A 21,526-nucleotide genomic window follows, 5' to 3' on the forward strand; every position below is an offset into this window, starting at 1 on the left:
CGGTCACCTACACACCTGTGCAGCAGGTGGGACCCCAAAACACCCCAAAACACCCCAAAAACACCCCAGAAACACCCACACGGTCACCTACACCCCCCTGCAGCAGGTGGGACCCCAAAAACCCTAAATACACCCCAAAAACACCCACACGGTCACCTACACCCCTGTGCAGCAGGTGGGACCCCAAAACACCCCAAAAACACCCCCTGAAACCCCAAAAACACCCACACGGTCACCTACACCCCCCTGCAGCAGGTGGGACCCCAAAACACTCCAAATTCACCCCAAAACACCCCAAAAACACCCCAAAAACACCACAAAAACACCCACACGGTCACCTACACCCCTGTGCAGCAGGTGGGACCCCAAAATCCTAAATACACCCCAAAAACACCCCAAAAACACCCACACGGTCACCTACACCCCTGTGCAGCAGGTGGGACCCCAAAATCCTAAATACAGCCCAAAAACACCCCAAAAACACCCCAAAAACACCCCAAAAACACCCCAAAACCACCCACACGGTCACTTACACACCTGTGCAGCAGGTGGGACCCCAAAACACCCCAAAACACCCCAAAAACACCCCAGAAACACCCACACGGTCACCTACACCCCTGTGCAGCAGGTGGGACCCCAAAATCCTCAATACACCCCAAAACACCCCAAAAACATCCCAAAAACACCCCAAAAACACCCACACGGTCACCTACACACCTGTGCAGCAGGTGGGACCCCAAAACACCCCAAAAACACCCCAAAAACACCCACACGGTCACCTACACACCTGTACAGCAGGTGGGCACCCCAAAATCCTAAATACACCCCAAAAACACCCCAAAACCCCCAAAAACACCCCAAAAACACCCACACCCCTGTGCAGCAGGTGAGCACCCCAAAACCCTTCATGACCCCAAAAATTGGCTCTGTGACCCCTAAACCCCCCCTCCCAAAAATCCCATGAAACCCCAAAAACCCTAAAAAAACCAAATCCCATAAAACCCCCCCAAAAAATCCCATGAAACCCCAAAAACCCTAAAAAAACCAAATCCCATAAAACCCTCCCAAAAAATCCCGTGAAACCCCAAAAACCCTAAAAAAACCAAATCCCATAAAACCCCAAAAAATCCCATGAAACCCCAAAAACCCTAAAAAAACCAAATCCCATAAACCCCCCCAAAAATCCCATGAAACCCCAAAAACCCTAAAAAAACCAAATCCCATAAATACCCCAAAAAAATCCCAAACAGCCCCCCCAGCCCCCACCTGGATGGGGTCAGGGGGGGTCCCCGAAATCCCCGAATCCCCCCCCGACCCCGCTGTGCCCCCCAGGGCAATCTGGGGGTGTCGGTGACCTACGGGGGGGATCCCATCCCCAAAAGCCCCTTCAGCGTCGGGGTCAGCCCCGGAGTGGACCTGGGCAAGATCAAAATCTCCGGCCTGGACGACAGTAAGGGGGGGCTGGGGGGGATCCCTGAATTTGGGGAGGGGTCCCTGAATTTGGGGAGGGGGCTGGATGGGGTTTGGGGGGTGATTTAGGGGGGATTTGAGGGGTTTTGGGAGGATTTGAGGGGTTTTGGGGACACTTCCTGTCCCCTCACAAGGGACCCAGTGAGTCTGGGGGGGGAAACAGAATTTGGGGAGGGGTCCCTGAATTCGGGGAGGGGTCCCTGAATTTGGGGAGGGGGCTGGATGGGGTTTTGGGGGGCATTTTGGGGGGATTTGAGGGGGTTTGGCGGGATTTGAGGGGTTTTGGCGGGATTTGAGGGGGTTTTGGGGACACTTCTTGTCCACTCACAAGGGACCCAGTGAGTCTGGGGGGGGGGAAACAGAATTTGGGGAGGGGTCCCTGAATTTGGGGAGGGCTCCCAGAATTTGGGGAGGGGTCCCTGAATTTGGGGAGGGGACTGGAAGGGGTTTTGGGGGGCATTTTGGGGGGATTTGAGGGGTTTGGGGGGGATTTGAGGGGTTTTGGGGACGTTTCTTGTCTCCTCACAAGGGACCCAGTGAATCTGGTGGGGAGACAGAATTTGGGGAGGGGTCCCTGAATTTGGGGAGGGGTCCCTGAATTTGGGGTTTGGATTTGAGGGATTCTGGAGGGTTTGGGGGGGTTTTGGGGACATGGGAGGAGGGGAGTGTGCAAATTGAGTGTCCTCAATTTTGGGATCTCCCCCAATTCCACCTGAATTTGGGGATTTGAACCCCAAATTTGGGATCCCCTCCCCAATTCTGTGTCCCCCTCCCCAATTTGGGATTCATCCCCCGTTATGGGCAGATTTGGGGTTCCCTCACCCTTTGCCCCCTCCCCAATTTGGGATTCAGGTGGATTTGGGGTTCCCTCACACTTTGCCCATCCCCAATTTGGGATTCAGGCAGATTTGGGGATCTCTCACCCTTTGCCCCCTCCCCAATTTGGGATTCAGGCAGATTTGGGGATCTCTCACCCTTTGCCCATCCCCAATTTGGGATTCAGGCAGATTTGGGGATCTCTCACCCTTTGCCCCCTCCCCAATTTGGGATTCAGGCAGATTTGGGATCTCTCACCCTTTGCCCCCTCCCCAATTTGGGATTCAGGCAGATTTGGGGTTCCCTCACCCATTGCCCCCTCCCCAATTTGGGATTCAGGCAGATTTGGGGTTCTCTCACCCTTTGCCCCCTCCCCAATTTGGGATCCACCCCCATTTTAGGCAGATTTGGGGTTCTCTCACCCTTTGCCCATCCCCAATTTGGGATTCAGGCAGATTTGGGGTTCCCCCACCCTTTGCCCCCTCCCCAATTTGGGATTCAGGCAGATTTGGGATCTCTCACCCTTTGCCCCCTCCCCAATGTGGGATTCAGGCAGATTTGGGGTTCCCCCACCCATTGCCCCCTCCCCAATTTGGGATTCAGGCAGATTTGGGATCTCTCACCCTTTGCCCCCTCCCCAATTTGGGATCCACTCCCGTTTCAGGCAGATTTGGGATTCCCTCACCCTTTGCCTCCTCCCCAATTTGGGATTCTGGCATATTTGGGGTTCCCTCACCCTTTGCCCCCTCCCCAATTTGGGATCCACTCCCCTTTCAGGCAGATTTGGGGTTCCCCCACTCAGTGCCCCCTCCCCAATTTGGGATTCAGGCAGATTTGGGATCTCTCACCCTTTGCCCATCCCCAATTTGGGATTCAGGGGAATTTGGGGTTCCCCCACCCTTTGCCCCCTCCCCAATTTGGGATTCACCCCCATTTTAGGCAGATTTGGGGTTCCCTCACCCTGTGCCCCCTCCCCAATTTCCGTCCCGCAGAGCTGGAGGTGGGCAAGGCCCAGGAGTTCACGGTCAAGGCCAAGGGCGCGGGGGGCCAGGGCAAGGTGGCCGCGCGCATCCTGGGCCCGGCGCGGAAGGCGGTGCCGTGCACGGTGGAGCCGGGCGCCGCGGCCGAGAGCAGCGCCGTGCGCTTCGTGCCGCGCGACGAGGGCCCCCACAGCGTGGAGGTCACCTACGACGGCGTCCCCGTGCCCGGCAGCCCCTTCCCCGTCGAGGTGGTGCCGGCCACAGACCCCTCCAAGGTGAGGGGAAGGGGCCTGGGGGGGTTTGTGCGGGAGGGTTTGGGGTGGAGGTCTTGGGATCCTGCTCAACTCAAGCCAACTCAAGCCAACTCAACTCTACTCAACTCAACCCAACTCAACCCAACCCAACCCAACTCAACTCAACCCAACTCAACCCAACTCAACTCTACTCAACTCAACCCAACTCAACCCAACTCTGTTCAACTCAACCAATCCAACTCGACCCATCCCAACCCAGCCCATCCCCATTCAACCCTTCCCCATTCAACCCATCCCAACTCAACCCAACTCAATTCAACTCAACCCAGCTCAACCCAACTCAACCCAACCAACCCAACCCATCCCAACTCAACCCAAGTCAATGCAGCTCAACCAGTCCAATGCAACTCAACCCAACCAACCCAACCCATCCCAACTCAACCCAGCTCAACCCAACTCAACTCAACCAACCCAACCCATCCCAACTCAACCCAAGTCAATGCAACTCAACCAGTCCAATGCAACTCAACCCAACCAACCCAACCCATCCCAACTCAACCCATCCCAACTCAACCCAACCAACCCAACCCATCCCAACTTGACCCATCCCAACTCAACCCAACTCAACCAATCCAACTCAACTCAGTCCAACCAACCCAACCCATCCCATCCCAGCTTGACCCATCCCAACCCAATCCAACTCAACTCAATCCAACCAACCCAACCCATCCCATCCCAGCTTGACCCATCCCAACTCAACCCAGCTGAACCAATCCAACTCAACTCAATCCAACCAACCTGACCCATCCCAACCCAACCAGCCCAACCCAACCCAACCCACCCCACCCCACCCCAGCCCAGCCCAGCCCAGCCCAACCCAACCCTTCCATCTCCCCAGGTCCGTGCCTTCGGCCCTGGTCTCCAGGGGGGCCTGGCGGGGGTTCCGGCCCCGTTCACCATCGACACCAAAGGCGCCGGCACGGGCGGTTTGGGGCTGACCGTGGAGGGGCCCTGCGAGGCCAAAATCGAGTGCCAGGACAACGGCGACGGCACCTGTTCCGTGTCCTACCTGCCCACGGAGCCCGGCGACTACAACATCAACATCCTCTTCGCCGGCGCCCACATCCCGGGCTCGCCCTTCCGCGCGCCCATCCGGCCCAAGTTCGACCCTTCCAAGGTCACCTGCGAAGGGCCGGGCTTGGAGAAGGCCACGGCCGGGCAGCCGGGGCGCTTCCGCGTGGACTGCAGCCGCGCCGGGACGGCCGAGCTGACCATCGGCATCGCCTCGGAAGCCGGGGCGCGGGCGGACGTGAGGGTGGAGGAGAACGGCGACGGCATTTACACCATCGCCTACACGCCGCGCAGCGCCGGCGTGCACACCGTCACCGTGGAGTACGGCGGGCAGCCCGTGCCGCACTTCCCCAGCACCGTGCGCGTGGAGCCGGCGCCGGCGGCCGTGGATACGAGCGGCATCAAGGTGTACGGGCCCGGCGTGGAGGGGAAGGGTGAGTTTGGGGTGGGGAGGAAGGGTTGTGTTGGGTTGGGTTGGGTTGGGTTTACTTGAGTTTGGTTGGGATGGCTTGGGTTGAGTTGTGTTCAGTTGGGTTTGGTTGGGTTGGGTTGACTTGGGTTGAGTTGGGTTGGGTTGGGATGGGTTTAGTTGAGATTGGTTGGGATGGCTTGGGTTGAGTTGTGTTCGGTTCAGTTGGGTTTGGTTGGGTTGGGTTGAGTTGAGCTGGGTTTGGACGAGTTGAGTTGGGATGAGTTGGGATGAGTTGGGTTAGGTCGGGTTGAGTTGGAAGAGGATGGGATGGGTTGAATTGAGTTGGCTGGGATGAACTGAGTTGGGTTGACTTTGGTTGGATTGGGATGAGTTGGGTTGGGTTCAGTTGAGTTTGGTTGATTTGGGTTGAGTTGAGCTGGGTTGGCTGGGATGTATTGAGTTGGGTTGACTTGAGTTGTATTGGCTTGAGTTTGGTTGGGATGACTTGGGTTGGGTTCAGCTGAGTTCGGTTGAGTTGGGTTGAGTTGAGCTGGGTTGGGTTTGGTTGAGTTGGGTTGAGTTGGGTTAGGCTGGTTGGGATTGAGTTGGGTTTGGTTGGGATGAATTGAGTTGGGTTGGGTTTGGTTCAGTTGGGTTGAGTTGGGTTAGGTTGGTTGGGATGAATTGAGTTGCGTTGAGTTTGTCTGGGTTGAGATGATTTGTGTAGAGTTGAGTTGGGATGAGTTGAGTTGGGATGAGTTGAGTTGGGATGAGTTGGGTTGGGTTGGGTTGAGTTGGGACGAGTTGAGTTGGGATGAGTTGGGTTGGGTTGGGTTGAGTTGGGATGAGTTGAGTTGAGTTGGGTTGGAAGAAGCCCCCATTGACCCCAACCCCATTTCCCCATCCCAGCCGTGTTCCGCGAGGCCGTGACGGAGTTCGAGGTGGACGCTCGGGCCGTGTCCAAGGCCGGCGGTCCCCACGTCAAGGCCCTGGTGTCCAACCCCTCCGGAAACGTCACCGAGACCTTCGTGGAGGACCGGGGTGACGGCACCTACCACGTGGAGTACACGCCCTACGAGGAGGGTGAGCGTGCCCCGCCTTCCAGGGGGATTTGGGGGAATTTCGGAGAATTTTGGGGACTTGGGGGCATTTTGTGGGTTATGGGATATTCTGAAGGATTTTGAAGGTTTTTCAGGGATTATGAGGGATTTTGAGGCACTCCCAGTGAATTTGCAGGGATTTTGGTGGATTTGAGAGGATTTTGGAGCATTTTGGGGGAATTTTAAGGGATTTTGAGAGACTTGGGGGGTGTGGAGCGATTTTGCAGGATTTTTGGACAACTTGAGGGATTTTGGGGGGATTTTTGGTGAGATTTGGGTGGGGTTTGGTGGGATTTGGGGTGACCCCACCCTGCCCTCCAGGCCTGCACAAGGTGGACGTGACCTACGGGGGGTCCCCGGTGCCGCTGAGCCCGTTCCGCGTCCCCGTCACCGAGGGCTGTGACCCCACCCGGGTGCGGGTGCACGGCCCCGGCATCCAGAGCGGCACCACCAACCAGCCCAACAAATTCACCGTGGAGACCCGGTGAGAGCCCCGATCCCAACGGGAATCCCCAAAATCCTGACGGGAATCCCCAAAATCCTGATGGGAATCCCCAAAATCCTGACGGGAATCCCCAGAATCCCATCGGAAATTCCCAAAATCCTGATGGGAAACCCCAAAATCCCATCAGGAATCCTCAAAATCCCAATGGGAATTCCCAAAACCCCCATGGGAATGCCCAAAATCCTGACTGGAATCCCCAAAATCCTAAGAATCCCCAAAATCTTGACGGGAACGCCCAAAATCCCAATGGGAATCCCCAAAATCGGAATCTCCATCTCCTGCTCCACCTAAACCCTCATTATTGCTCAAACTTGAACACCATGACCCCACATCCCATTTCCTCCCCAATTTCCCTGTCCTGTGACCCCAAATCCCATTTTCCCCCCCAAACCTCCCCCTCCTGTAATCCCAAATCCCCTTTCTCCCCCTCCTGTGACCCCAAACCTCCCCCTCCTGTAATCCCAAATCCCCTTTCTCCCCCTCCTGTGACCCCAAACCTCCCCCTCCTGTAATCCCAAATCCCCTTTCTCCCCTCCCATGACCCCAAACCTCCCCCTCCCATGACCCCAAATCCCCTTTCTCCCCCTCCTGTGACCCCAAACCTCCCCGTCCCATGATCCCAAATCCCATTTCCTCCTTCCCATGACCTCAAATCCCATTTCTTCCACCCATGACCCCAAAACTCCCCCTCCCATGACCCCAAATCCCATTTCTCCCCTCCCATGACCCCAAATCCCCCCCTCCCATGACCCCAAATCCCATTTCTCCCCTCCCATGACCCCAAACCTCCCCCTCCCATGACCCCAAATCCCATTTCCTCCCTCTCATGACCCCAAATCTCCCCCTCCCATGACCCCAAATCCCTCCCTCCCATGACCCCAAATCCCATTTCCCCCCTCCCATGACCCCAAACCCCCCCTCCCATGACCCCCAATCCCATTTTGCAGGGGGGCCGGCACGGGGGGGCTGGGCCTGGCTGTGGAGGGTCCCTCGGAAGCCAAGATGTCGTGCACGGACAACAAGGACGGCAGCTGCTCCGTGGAGTACATCCCCTACGAGCCCGGCACCTACAGCCTCAACGTCACCTACGGCGGCCACCAGGTCCCCGGTGAGCCCTGGGAATTCTTGGGGAATTTTTTGAGGAATTTTTGGGAATGTTTTGGGAATTTTTTGAGATTTTTTTGAGATTTTTTTGAGAATTTTTGGGGAATTTTTTGGAATTTTTTGAGAATTTTTTGAGAATTTTTGGGGATTTTTTTGGAATTTTTTGGGGAATTTTTTGGGAAGTTTTTGAGATTTTTTTGAGAATTTTTGGGGGAATTTTGGGAATTTTTTGGGAATTTTTTGGAATTTTTTGAGAATTTTTGGGAAGTTTTTGGGGAATTTTTTGAGAATTTTTTTGAGAATTTTTGGGAATTTGGGGGGAATTTTTGGAATTTTTGGGGGAATTTTTTGGAATTTTGGGGGGAATTTTTTGGTAAGTTTTTGAGAATTTTTTGAGAATTTTTGAGAATTTTTGGGAATTTTTTGGGAAGTTTTGGGGGAATTTTTTGAGAATTTTTGGGAATTTTTGGGGAATTTTTGGGGGATTTTTTAGGAATTTTTTGAGAATTTTTGGGAATTTTTGGGGAATTTTTTGCGGAATTTTCAGGAATTTATTTTGAATTTTAAGATTTTTTTTTAAATTTCAGGATTTTTTTTAAATTTTTGGGGTATTTTTTTTCTTAATTTGGGAGATTTTTTTTATTTGAGAAATTTTTGAGATTATTTTGGGGGGCGGAGGATTTTTAGGGAGTTTTTTGAGGGGGAATTGGGCATTATTTTAGGAGTTTTTTGGGTGATTTTCAAAGATTTTCATTTTGAGGTTTTTGGGGAAGTTTTTGGGGGGCGGTATTTGGAGGGTTATGGGGGATTTTGTGTGATTTTCAGGAAATTTGGTGGTATTTCCCCTGCTGACCCCTAAATCTCATTTTTCCCCTTGGTAACCCCAAACCCATCCTCCCCAAATCCCATTTTTTCCCCCAAAACTCCTCCCTACATCCCCTAAATCCTTGGTTTTTCCCCCCTGGTGACCCCTAAATCCCATTTTTCCCCCCAACCCTACCCCACACTCCCTAATTCCTGGATTTTGCTGCCAGGGAGCCCCTTCCAGGTGCCGGTGTCGGACGTGGTGGACGCGTCCCGAGTGTCCTGCGGGGGTCCCGGGCTGACCCCCGGCCACGTCCGGGCCAACGTCCCCCAGACCTTCACCGTGGACACCTCCAAGGCCGGCGTGGCCCCGCTGGACGTCAAAGTCCAGGGCCCCAAAGGTCAGTGGGGGAAAATTTGGGGGGTTTTGGAGGGGGTTTTGTGGGATTTGGGGGATTTTGGAGGGAGTTTTGTGGGATTTTGGGGCGCTATGTGAGATTTTGGGGCTGCCCTGTGTGCTTTCGGAGCATCCTGTAGGATTTTGAGACACCCTTGAAGATTTTGGGGCACCCTGTAGGATTCTGGAGCCGCTCTGTGCACTTTTGGGGCTGTCCCGTGGGATTAGGTGCGCTCTGTAGGATTTCTGAGGCTGCCCTATGTGCTTTTGGGGCTGCTCTGTGAGATTTTGGGGCACCCTGTAGGATTCTGGAGCCGCTCTGTGCACTTTTGGGGCTGTGCTGTGGGATTAGTTGCACTCTGTAGGATTTCTGAGGCTGCCCTATGTGCTTTTGGGGCTGCTCTGTGAGATTTTGGGCTACCCTATGGGATTTGGGGCAGCCCTATATCCCTTTTAATAATCTCTGTACCACCCTGCAGTGACTTTTGTGTTACTCTGTGATCTTTTTAACCCATCCTAAGACACCCACAACTCCCTTAACCCACCAAAACCCTATAAAAACCTCATAAAAACCCCATAAAACCCCCATTTTATCCCCATTTTACCTCCATCAGGCGTGCTGGAGCCCGTGGACGTGGCCGACAACGGCGACGGCACTCAGCGCGTGTCCTACGTCCCGTCCCGCGAGGGACCCTACAGCATCTCCGTGCGCTACGGCGACCACGAGGTGCCCCGCAGGTACGCCGGGGGGACATTTTGGGTGTCACCCCAGGTTTTTTGGGGTGTCCTGACCCCAAAATTCCTCCCTAAAGCCCCTTCAAGGTGAAGGCGCTGCCCACCCACGACGCCAGCAAGGTGCGGGCGAGCGGCCCCGGGCTCAACACCACGGGGGTGCCGGCCAGCCTGCCCGTGGAGTTCACCATCGACGCCAAGGACGCCGGCGAGGGGCTGCTGGCCGTGCAGATCACGGTGCCCGAGGGGTTTTGGGGGGCTTTAAAGGGGGGGATTTGGGGTTTTTTGGGAGTTTGGGGGAGGTGGGGGGCGTTGGAGGAGGGTGGTTTTGGTGGCGGGGGTTGGCGATGGAGGTGGGAGTTTTTGTGCGCTGGTGGCCCTAAAGGCAACCCAAAATCCCTAATGTCCAGGTTTTTACCCCAAAACCATATTCCACATTTTGTATTTCCCAGTTTTTTACACCCAAATCCACACCACATCACCTAAATCCAAGTTTTATCCCCTCAGGACGCTGAGGGGAATCCCAAGGAAGCGTGACCCAACCTGGGAGCTCTGGGATCCTTTTTCCCAGCCTAAAATCTAAACCCACACCCCAAAACTGCTCAAATTCCCATTCTCTCCTCACCAACTGCCAAAATTCCCACTTTTCTCCCTCAGGAAAAACTTTTTCCCCTCAGGATCTCAAAGGGAAGCCCAAGGGAGCTTGACCCCAAACCCACCTGGGAGCTCTGGGAGTGCCCCAGATCCTTTTTCATGGCCCTAAAATCTAACCCCACACCCTAAAAACTGCCATAATTCCCATTTTTCCACCTCTCAACCACCAAAATTCCCGTTCTCACCTCACCAATTGCTGAAATTCCCACTTTTTCCCCTCAGGATCCTGAGGGCAAACCCAAGGGAGCATGACCTCACCCGAGAGCTCTGGGATCCTTTTTCCCAGCCCAAATTTCCATTTTCCCGCTTCTCAACCAGCAAAATTCCCATTCTCACCTCACCAACTGCCCAAATTCCCATTCTCACCTCACCAATGGCCGAAATTCCCACTTTTTCCCCTCAGGAAAAACTTTTCCCCCTCAGGATCGTGAGGGCAAACCCAAGGGAGCGTGACCCCACCCGGGAGCTCTGGGATCCTTTTTCCCAGCCCTAAAAGCCAACCCCACACCCCAAAAACTGCTCAAATTCCCATTCTCACCTCACCAATGGCTGAAATTCCCATTTTTTCCCCTCAGGATCCCGAGGGGGAAGCCCAAGAAAGCCTCGATCCGGGACAATCAGGACGGCACCTACACCGTGTCCTACGTGCCGGACATGACCGGCCGCTACACCATCCTCATCAAATATGGGGGGGACGAGATCCCCTATTCCCCCTACCGCATCCGGGCCGTGCCCACCGGCGACGCCAGCAAGTGCACGGTCACCGGTGAGCCCCGAAACGGGAGAAAACCCCCAAAAATTGGGAGGAAACACCTCAAAAATGGGAAAAAACACCCCAAAAACTATAGGGGAACCCCCCCCAAAATGGGGGATACCACCTCAGGAATGGGAGAAACCACCGCGAAAACCCCCTCAGGAATGGGGGGGGGGGCACAACCCTGCCGGGAAAGGGGCACGGCTGCACCGAGGGGGGGAAAAGGGGATTTTTGGGGCGTTTTGGGGGATTTTGGGGAGTTTCGGGGGATTTTGGGGTCTCACGGCTGTGTCTCACTGGATTTCTTGCTTCTCTGCCCACCCCACCCCACGCCCACCCCCCCACGCCCACCCCCCCCCATCACGCTGTAGTTTCCATCGGAGGTCACGGCTTAGGTAAGAGCACGGCTTGGTTTGGGGGGGGGGGGAGCATGGCCAAAACCCCCCCTTTGCACCCCAAAATCGAGGCCCCTCCGCACCCCAAAAATGGCCCTGCATGAGGGGAAGGGGAGGGAAACAGGGGAGGGGGTGAGGGTTGGGTTGGGAGGGGGTTTGGGGTGGGAGGAACCCGAGTTAAATGATGGGGAACCCCCCCAAGAATTAAAGATGAGGGAGCCCAAAACTCAATTAATGATGGGAGACTCACCCAAAATTAATGATGGGAACCCCTCAAAATTAATGATGGGACATCTCCATGATCTCACCCAAAATTAATGATGGGAGACCTCTGTGATCTCAATTAATGATGGGGGACCCTCCAAAATTAATTATGGGAGTCCCCCATGACCTCAACTAATGAGAGGCTCCCCCATTTTAATGATGTAGGAACCCCCAAACTCAATTAATGATGGGAACCCCCCAAATTAATGATGGGATCCCATTTTGGGGCCACCAAAGGGGTCCCATCGTGGTGACCCCAAACAGGTCCTGTTTTGGGGTTCCCGGTCCCGTTTTGGGGTTCTTGGCTCCGTTTTGGGGTTCCCAATGGGTTCCTGTTCCAGATGTCCCTAAATGGATCCTATTGTGGGGTGCCTGGCCCCATTTTGGGTTCCTGGCCCCATTTTGGAGATTCCCGGCCCCATTTTGGGATTCCCAGCCCTGTTTTGGGGTTCCCAGCCCTGTTTTTGGCATTCCCAGCCCTGTTTTTGGCATTCCCAGCCCTATTTTAGCATTCCCATCCCCATTTTTGGGATTCCCAGCCCCGTTTTAGGATTCCCATCCCCATTTTTGGGGTTCCCATCCCCATTTTGGCATTCCCATCCCCATTTTAGCATTCCCATCCCCATTTTTGGCATTCCCAGCCCTGTTTTAGGATTCCCATCCCCATTTTTGGCATTCCCAGCCCCATTTTGGCGTGCCTGGCCCCATTTTGGGATTCTTGGTCCTGCTTTGAGGTTCCTGGCCTCGTTTTAGGATTCCCAGCCCATTTTTGGCATTCCCATCCCCGTTTTTGGATTCCCATCCCCATTTCAGTGTTCCCAGCCCCATTTTGGGGTTCCCAGCCCTGTTTTAGGATTCCCAGCCCCATTTTGGGGTTCCTATCCCCACTTTAGTGTTCTTCTCCCCAGTTTGGGATTCCCAGTCCCATTTTTAGCATTCCCAGCCCCGTTTTAGGATTCCCAGCCCCATTTTGGGCCCCATTTTGGCATTCCCAGCCCTGTTTTAGCATTCCCGTCCCCATTTTTGGCATTCCCATCCCCATTTTGGCCCCATTTTTAGCATTCCCATCCCCATTTTTGGCATTCCCAGCCCCATTTTAGGATTCCCAGCCCAATTTTGGGGTTCCTGTGCCCATTTTTGTGGTCCCCAGCCCATTTTTGGCATTCCCATCCCGTTTTTTGGCATTCTCAGCCCCATTTTGGCCCCATTTTTAGCATTCCCATCCCCATTTTGGCATTCCCATCCCCATTTTGGCATTCCCATCCCCATTTTGGCATTCCCATCCCCATTTTGGCATTCCCATCCCCATTTTAGCATTCCCATCCCCATTTTTGGCGTTCCCCTCCCCATTTTGGCATTCCCATCCCCATTTTTAGCATTCCCATCCCCATTTTTGGCATTCCCATCCCCATTTTTGTCATTCCCATCCCCATTTTTGGCGTTCCCATCCCCATTTCTGGCGTTCCCATCCCATTTTCGGCGTTCCCATCCCTGACCGCGCTGTCCCGCAGGGCCGGGCCTGGGCCCCACCATCCAGCTGGGCGAGCAGACGCTGATCACGGTGGACGCCAAGGCGGCCGGCAAGGGCAAGGTGACGTGCTCGGTGTGCACGCCCGACGGCTCCGAGGTGGACGTGGACGTGGTGGAGAACCCCGACGGCACCTTCGACATCTTCTACACCGCGCCCCAGCCCGGCAAATACGTCATCTGCGTCCGCTTCGGGGGGGAGCACATCCCCAACAGCCCCTTCCAGGTCATGGTGAGTGGGGAAAATGGGAAAAACGGGGAGGAAATGGGAAAAAACGGGGTGAGAATGGGAATTATGGGCATAAAAATGGTAAAAAATGGGGTTAAAATGGGGATTAGAGAGGGAAATCGGGGATCTGCGTCCGCTTCGGCGGCGAGCACATCCCCAACAGCCCCTTCCAGGTCATGGTGAGTGTGGAAATGGGATAAAAATGGGAAAAAATGGGAAAAATGGGAAAAAACGGGGTGAAAATGGGAATTATGGGGTTAAAATGGGGATTATAGAGGGAAATCAGGGATCTGCGTCCGCTTCGGCGGCGAGCACATCCCCAACAGCCCCTTCCAGGTCATGGTGAGTGGGGAAATGGGATAAAAATGGGAAAAAATGGGAAAAATGGGAAAAAACGGGGTGAAAATGGGAATTATGGGGTTAAAATGGGGATTAGAGAGGGAAATCGGGGATCTGCGTCCGCTTCGGGGGCGAGCACATCCCCAACAGCCCCTTCCAGGTCATGGTGAGTGCAGAATGGGGGGAAATGGGGGGAGAATGGGAAAAAATGGGAAAAAACGGGGTAAAAATGGGAATTATGGGGAAAAAATGGGGTTAAAATGGGGATTAGAGAGGGAAATCGGGGATCTGCGTCCGCTTCGGGGGCGAGCACATCCCCAACAGCCCCTTCCAGGTCATGGTGAGTGGGGAAAATGGGGGGAAATGGGGAAAAAATGGGAAAAAATGGGAAAAAACGGGGTAAAAATGGGATAAAACGGGGTAAAAATGAGGTAAAAATGGGAAAGAATGGGGATTAGAGAGGGAAATCGGGGATCTGCGTCCGCTTCGGGGGCAGCACATCCCCAACAGCCCCTTCCAGGTCATGGTGAGTGCAGAATGGGGGGAAATGGGGTAAAAATGGGGTAAAATGGGATAAAATGGGGTGAAAATGGGAAGTATGGGGAAAAAATGGGGTTAAAATGGGGATTAGAGAGGGAAATCGGGGATCTGCGTTCGCTTCGGGGGTGAGCACATCCCCAACAGCCCCTTCCAGGTCATGGTGAGTGCGGAAAATGGGAAAAACGGGGTAAAAATGGGAAAAAATGGGAAAAAACGGGGTGAAAATGGGAAAAAATGGGGATTAGAGAGGGAAATCGGGGATCTGCGTCCGCTTCGGGGGCGAGCACATCCCCAACAGCCCCTTCCAGGTCATGGTGAGTGCGGAAAATGGGAAAAACGTGGAGGAAATGGGAAAAAATGGGAAAAAACGGGAAAAAAACGGGGAGAAAATGGGATAAAAATGGGAAAAAATGGGGTAAAAATGGGAAATTTTGTGTGGTTTGGGGGCAGCACATCCCCAACAGCCCCTTCCAGGTCATGGTGAGTGCGGAATGGGGAAAAACAGGGAGGAAATGGGAAAAAAAGGGGTGAAAATGGGAAAAAATGGGGTAAAAATGGGGATTAGAGAGGGAAATCGGGGATCTGCGTCCACTTCGGGGGCGAGCACATCCCCAACAGCCCCTTCCAGGTCATGGTGAGTGGGGAAAATGGGAAAAACGGGGAGGAAATGGGAAAAAACGGGGTGAGAATGGGAATTATGGGCATAAAAATGGTAAAAAATGGGGTTAAAATGGGGATTAGAGAGGGAAATCTGGGATCTGCGTCCGCTTCGGCGGCGAGCACATCCCCAACAGCCCCTTCCAGGTCATGGTGAGTGTGGGACGGGGGGAAATGGGGTAAAAATGGGAAAAAATGGAGATTCGAGAGGGAAATCTGGGATCTGTGTCCACTTCTGGGGCGAGCACATCCCCAACAGCCCCTTCCAGGTCATGGTGAGTGTGGAAATGGGATAAAAATGGGAAAAAATGGGAAAAATGGGAAAAAACGGGGTGAAAATGGGAATTATGGGGTAAAAATGGGGATTCGAGAGGGAAATCGGGGATCTGCATCAGGTTCGGGGGGGACCACATCCCCAACAGCCCCTTCCAGGTCATGGTGAGTGCAGAAATGGGGAAAATGGGATAAAAATGGGAAAAAATGGGGTTAAAATGGGAAAAAATGGGGTAAAAATGGGAAAAAATGGGGAAAACTAGGGGGAAAATGGGAAAAAAATGGGAAAAAATGGGGAAAAACCAGGGAAAAAATGGAAAAAAAATGGGGAAAAATGGGCCAAACTAGGGGAAAAATAGGAAAAACTGAGGAAAAGTTGGGGGGAAATGGGGGGAAAGAGGGAATTTGGGGTGCAGAGGGGGTGCTGGGGGTTTTGGGGTGCGCTGACCCTCGGTGCCCCCCAGGCCACGGACCGGCCGCTGCTGGGGGTGAACGGGCTGGACATGGCCGGGCTGAGGCCCTTCGACCTCGTCATCCCCTTCACCATCAAGAAGGGCGAGATCACAGGTGAGGGGGACACCCCCAATTCGAGGGGTGGGGGGTCCTCAAAACAGCCCCAAAAACGGCCCAAAAATATCTCAAAACTAGCCCAGAACTGGCTCAGAAATATCTCAAAATCAGCCCAAAAATGGTCCCAAAATATCTCAGAGTCAGCTCCAAAATCGACCCAAAAATACCTCAAAAACCGGCCCAAAACTGGCCCAAAAATACCTCAAAATCAGCCCAAAAATGGCCCAAAAATATCTCGAAATCAGCCCAAAAATGGCTCAAAAATATCTCAAAATCAGCCCAAAAAATACCTCAAAATCAGCCCCCAAATGGCCCAAAAATATCTCAAAACCAGCCCATAAAATACCTCAAAGTCAGCCCAAAACCACCTCAAAAATACCTTGAAACTTGTCCAAAGAACCCTGAGAAACGCCCCAAAATCGTCCCCAAATCAGCCCCAAACTGCCCAAAGGCACCTCTGGGTGTCCCCAGGTGTCCCCAGTCCCTCCCAGGTGACCCAGCTGTCCCCAGATGTCCCCAGCTGCCCCAGGTGACCCAGGTGTCCCCTGTCCCCAGCTGTCCCCAGGTGTGTCCCCACCTGTCCCAGGTATCCCCAGGTGTCCCCAGCCCATCCTAGGTGTCCCCAGGTGTGTCCCCAGCTGTCTCCAGGTGTCCCCAGCTGCCCCAGGTGACCCCGGTGTCCCTGTCCCCAGGTGAGGTGCGCATGCCCTCGGGCAAGGTGGTCACTACAGCCCCTCCAGGTGTCCCAGGTGTCCCCAGCCCCTCCCAGGTGTCCCCAGGTGTGTCCCAGCTGTCCCCCCAGGTGACCCCGGTGTCCCTGTCCCCAGGTGAGGTGCGCATGCCCTCGGGCAAGGTGGCCACCCCGGACATCACGGACAACAAGGACGGCACCGTGACCGTGCGGTTCGCACCCAGCGAGGCGGGGCTGCACGAGATGGACATTCGGTGTGACAGCATCCACATCCCAGGTACGGGATTGGGGGGATTTGGGGGGTTTGGGGGGATTTGGGGTGCACGAGGTGGACATCCGCTGCGACAGCATCCACATCCCAGGTACGGGATTTGGGGATTTGGGGGGATTTGGGGGGATTTGGGGGGGATTTGGGGGATTTGGGGTGTTGGGGTGCACAAGATGGACATCCGCTGTGACAGCATCCACATCCCAGGTACGGGATTTGGGGATTTGGGGGGATTTGGGGGATTTGGGGTGCACGACATGGACATCCGCTGCGACAGCATCCACATCCCAGGTATGGGATTGGGGGATTTGGGGGGATTTGGGGGATTTGGGGGATTTGGGGTGCATGAGATGGACATCCGCTGCGACAGCATCCACATCCCAGGTACGGGATTGGGGGATTTGGGGGATTTGGGGGGATTTGGGGGATTTGGGGTGCACGAGATGGACATCCGCTGTGACAGCATCCACATCCCAGGTATGGGGGATTTGGGGGGATTTGGGGGGTTTGGGGTGTTGGGAACCCCTGGAGGAGCAGCCAGGAGTGAATTTTGGGGGGGTTTGGGGGGGATTTGGGGGGATTTGGGGGATTTGGGGGGATTTGGGGTGATTTGGGGGATTTGGGGGGATTTGGGGGGATTTGGGGGGTTTGGGGGATTTGGGGTGCACGAGATGGACATCCGCTGCGACAGCATCCACATCCCAGGTACGGGATTGGGGGGATTTGGGGGATTTGGGGGGATTTGGGGGATTTGGGGGGATTTGGGGGATTTGGGGGGATTTGGGGTGCACAGATGGACATCCGCTGTGACAGCATCCACATCCCAGGTACGGGATTGGGGGATTTGGGGGGATTTGGGGTGCACGAGATGGACATTCGGTGTGACAGCATCCACATCCCAGGTATGGGGGATTTGGGGGATTTGGGGGATTTGGGGTGTTTGGGGGGGATTTGGGGGATTTGGGGTGCACGAGATGGACATCCGCTGTGACAGCATCCACATCCCAGGTATGGGGGATTTGGGGGATTTGGGGGATTTGGGGGGGATTTGGGGGATTTGGGGGGTTTGGGCTACATGAGATGGACATTCGGTGTGACAGCATCCACATCCCAGGTACGGGATTGGGGGATTTGGGGGGGATTTGGGGGGATTTGGGGGATTTGGGGGATTTGGGGTGCACGAGATGGACATCCGCTGCGACAGCATCCACATCCCAGGTACGGGATTGGGGGGATTTGGGGGATTTGGGGGGATTTGGGGGGATTTGGGGTGTTGGGCTGCACGAGTTGGACATCCGCTGTGACAGCATCCACATCCCAGGTACGGGATTGGGGGGATTTGGGGGGTTTGGGGTGTTGGGAACCCCTGGAGGAGCAGCCAGGAGTGAATTTTGGGGGGGTTTGGGGGGGATTTGGGGGGATTTGGGGGGTTTGGGGGGTTTGGGGTGCACGAGATGGACATCCGCTGCGACAGCATCCACATCCCAGGTACGGGGGATTTGGGGGATTTGGGGGATTTGGGGGATTTGGGGGGGATTTGGGGGGTTTGGGGGGTTTGGGGTGCACGAGATGGACATCCGCTGCGACAGCATCCACATCCCAGGTACGGGATTGGGGGATTTGGGGGATTTGGGGGGTTTGGGGGGATTTGGGGGATTTGGGGGGATTTGGGGATTTGGGGGGATTTGGGGGGATTTGGGCTGCACGAGATGGACATCCGCTGTGACAGCATCCACATCCCAGGTTTGGGGGATTTGGGGGATTTGGGGGATTTGGGGTGCACGAGATGGACATCCGCTGTGACAGCATCCACATCCCTGGTATGGGGGATTTGGGGGATTTGGGGGATTTGGGGGATTTGGGGATTTGGGGGGATTTGGGGTGCACGAGATGGACATTCGGTGTGACAGCATCCACATCCCTGGTATGGGGGATTTGGGGGATTTGGGGGATTTGGGGGATTTGGGGGATTTGGGGGGATTTGGGGATTTGGGGGGATTTGGGGTGCACGAGATGGACATTCGGTGTGACAGCATCCACATCCCTGGTATGGGGGATTTGGGGGATTTGGGGGATTTGGGGGATTTGGGGGGATTTGGGGATTTGGGGGGATTTGGGGTGCACGAGATGGACATTCGGTGTGACAGCATCCACATCCCAGGTACGGGATTTGGGGGGGATTTGGGGGAATTTGGGGGATTTGGGGGATTTGGGGGGTTTGGGGGGATTTGGGGTGCACAAGATGGACATCCGCTGTGACAGCATCCACATCCCTGGTACGGGATTGGGGGATTTGGGGGATTTGGGGGGATTTGGGGGATTTGGGGTTTTTGGGCTGCACGAGACGGACATCCGCTGTGACAGCATCCACATCCCTGGTATGGGGGATTTGGGGGATTTGGGGGGATTTGGGGGGATTTGGGGGGTTTGGGGGATTTGGGGTGCACGAGATGGACATCCGCTGTGACAGCATCCACATCCCTGGTACGGGATTGGGGGGGTTTGGGGGATTTGGGGGGATTTGGGGGATTTGGGGGGATTTGGGGTGCACGAGATGGACATCCGCTGCGACAGCATCCACATCCCAGGTACGGGGGATTTGGGGGGATTTGGGGGGTTTGGGGTGTTGGGAGCCCCTGGAGGAGCAGCCAGGAGTGAATTTTGGGGGGTTTTGGGGGGTTTTGGGGGGGTTTTGGCTGCACGAGATGGACATCTGCTGCGACAGCATCCACATTCCTGGTAGGGGGGATTTGGGGGAATTTTGGGGAATTTCTGGGAATTTTGGGGCATTTGGGGGTTTTAGGAGAATTTGGGGCTGTTGGGAACCCCCAGGGGAGCAGCCAGGAGTGACTTTGGGGGGGTTTTGGGGGGGTTTGGGGGCAAAACAAGCCCCCCAGGCGCTTCTGTGTGTGTTTTGGGGTCACTCAGGGGTGGCTTTTGGGGGTCACCGTCCCCATGGGGGGTTTGGGGACACTTTGGGGGGGGGTCAGGACACGCTGTGACCCCCCCAAATGTCCCCATTTGTGTCCCCCCCAGGCAGCCCCTGCAGTTCCAGGTGGATTCCAGGGGTGGCTTTGGGGAGTTTTTTGGGGTCACCGTCCCCATGGGCGATTTGGGGACACTTTGGGGACACTGTGAGGGGGTCGGGGTGTCCCCTGACCCCCCGATGTCCCTATTTGTGTCCCCCCCAGGCAGCCCCCTGCAGTTCTACGTGGATTACGTGAACAGCGGCCACGTCACCGCCTACGGCCCCGGGCTGACCCACGGCACCGTCAACCGGCCGGCCACCTTCACCGTCAACACCAAGGACGCCGGCGAGGGTGGGACATGGGGACACTGGGGACACTGGGGACACTGGGGACACCTGGGGGGTCAGGGGACACCAGGGACAATGGGGACAATGGGGACATTGGGGCACCGTCAACCGGACGGCCACCTTCGCCGTCAACACCAAGGATGCCGGCGAGGGTGGGACACTGGGGACAATGGGGACACTGGGGACACTGGGGGGTCAGGGGACAATGGGGACACCTGGGGGGTCAGGGGACACCAGGGACAATGAGGACATTGGGGCACCGTCAACCGGCCGGCCACCTTCACCGTCAACACCAAGGACGCCGGCGAGGGTGGGACACGGGGACACTGGGGACACTGGGGACACCTGGGGACACTGGGGACACCAGGGACATTGGGGACAATGGGGACAATGGGGCACCATCAACCGGCCGGCCACCTTCACTGTCAACACCAAGGACGCCGGCGAGGGTGGGACACGGGGACACTGGGGACAATGGGGACAGCTGGGGACACTGGGGACACCTGGGGGGTCAGGGGACACCAGGGACAATGGGGACAATGGAGACTGGGGCGCCATCAACCGGCCGGCCACCTTCACCGTCAACACCAAGGACGCCGGCGAGGGTGGGACATGGGGACACTGGGGACATTGGGGACACCTGGGGACACCAGGGGGTCAGGGGACACTGGGGACAATGGGGACACTGGGGACATTGGGGCACCGTCAACCACCCGGCCACCTTCGCCGTCAACACCAAGGACGCCGGCGAGGGTGGGACACCGGGGACACCTGGGGACACTGGGGACACTGGGGGGTCAGGGGACACTGGGGACACCTGGGACATCTGGCTCCATGTCCCTGTCCCCAGGGGGGCTGTCCCTGTCCCAGGCTGTCCCCAGGCTGTCCCTGACCCTGTCCTTGTCCCCACCTGTCCCCAGGGGGGCTGTCCCTGGCCGTGGAGGGTCCCCAGGGTGTCCCTGACCCTGTCCTTGTCCCTGTCCCCAGGGGGGCTGTCCCTGGCCGTGGAGGGTCCCTCACACTGTCCCTGTCCCAGGCTGTCCCCAGGCTGTCCCCAGGGTGTCCCTGACCCTGTCCTTGTCCCCACCTGTCCCCAGGGGGGCTGTCCCTGGCCGTGGAGGGTCCCTCACACTGTCCCTGTCCCAGGCTGTCCCCAGGCTGTCCCCAGGCTGTCCCTGACCCTGTCCTTGTCCCCACCTGTCCCCAGGGGGGCTGTCCCTGGCCGTGGAGGGTCCCTGACTGTCCCCACCTGTCCCCAGGGGGGCTGTCCCTGTCCCCAGGCTGTCCCTGACCCTGTCCCTGTCCCTGTCCCCAGGGGGGCTGTCCCTGGCCGTGGAGGGTCCCTCACCCTGACCCTGTCCCTGTCCCCAGGGGGGCTGTCCCTGGCCATGGAGGGTCCCTCAC

The 21,526-nt window shown here is 55.9% G+C and overlaps 1 protein-coding gene across 1 annotated transcript in view; it reads left to right on the top strand.

Annotated features, from left to right (window-relative positions):
* Positions 1–628: 628 nt before the first annotated feature.
* The window catches only part of LOC311165828 (filamin-A-like), a gene marked incomplete at both ends in the record, with an annotated part of 30,630 nt that continues 9,732 nt past the window's right edge, over positions 629–21,526 (top strand). Inside the window, 17 exon segments of the mRNA XM_084227330.1 lie at positions 629–728; positions 1,333–1,450; positions 3,279–3,541; positions 4,419–5,025; positions 5,913–6,086; positions 6,425–6,587; positions 7,556–7,716; positions 8,747–8,917; positions 9,528–9,651; positions 9,726–9,882; positions 10,875–10,883; positions 10,885–11,065; positions 11,425–11,448; positions 13,224–13,471; positions 15,742–15,844; positions 16,675–16,815; positions 19,998–20,126. Coding sequence (XP_084083456.1) covers positions 629–728; positions 1,333–1,450; positions 3,279–3,541; positions 4,419–5,025; positions 5,913–6,086; positions 6,425–6,587; positions 7,556–7,716; positions 8,747–8,917; positions 9,528–9,651; positions 9,726–9,882; positions 10,875–10,883; positions 10,885–11,065; positions 11,425–11,448; positions 13,224–13,471; positions 15,742–15,844; positions 16,675–16,815; positions 19,998–20,126 — 2,873 coding nt within the window.

The sequence above is a fragment of the Fringilla coelebs genome (genome assembly GCF_963513975.1).
Source record: "Fringilla coelebs genome assembly, contig: SCAFFOLD_411, whole genome shotgun sequence".
NCBI classification, from domain to species: Eukaryota; Metazoa; Chordata; class Aves; order Passeriformes; family Fringillidae; genus Fringilla; species Fringilla coelebs.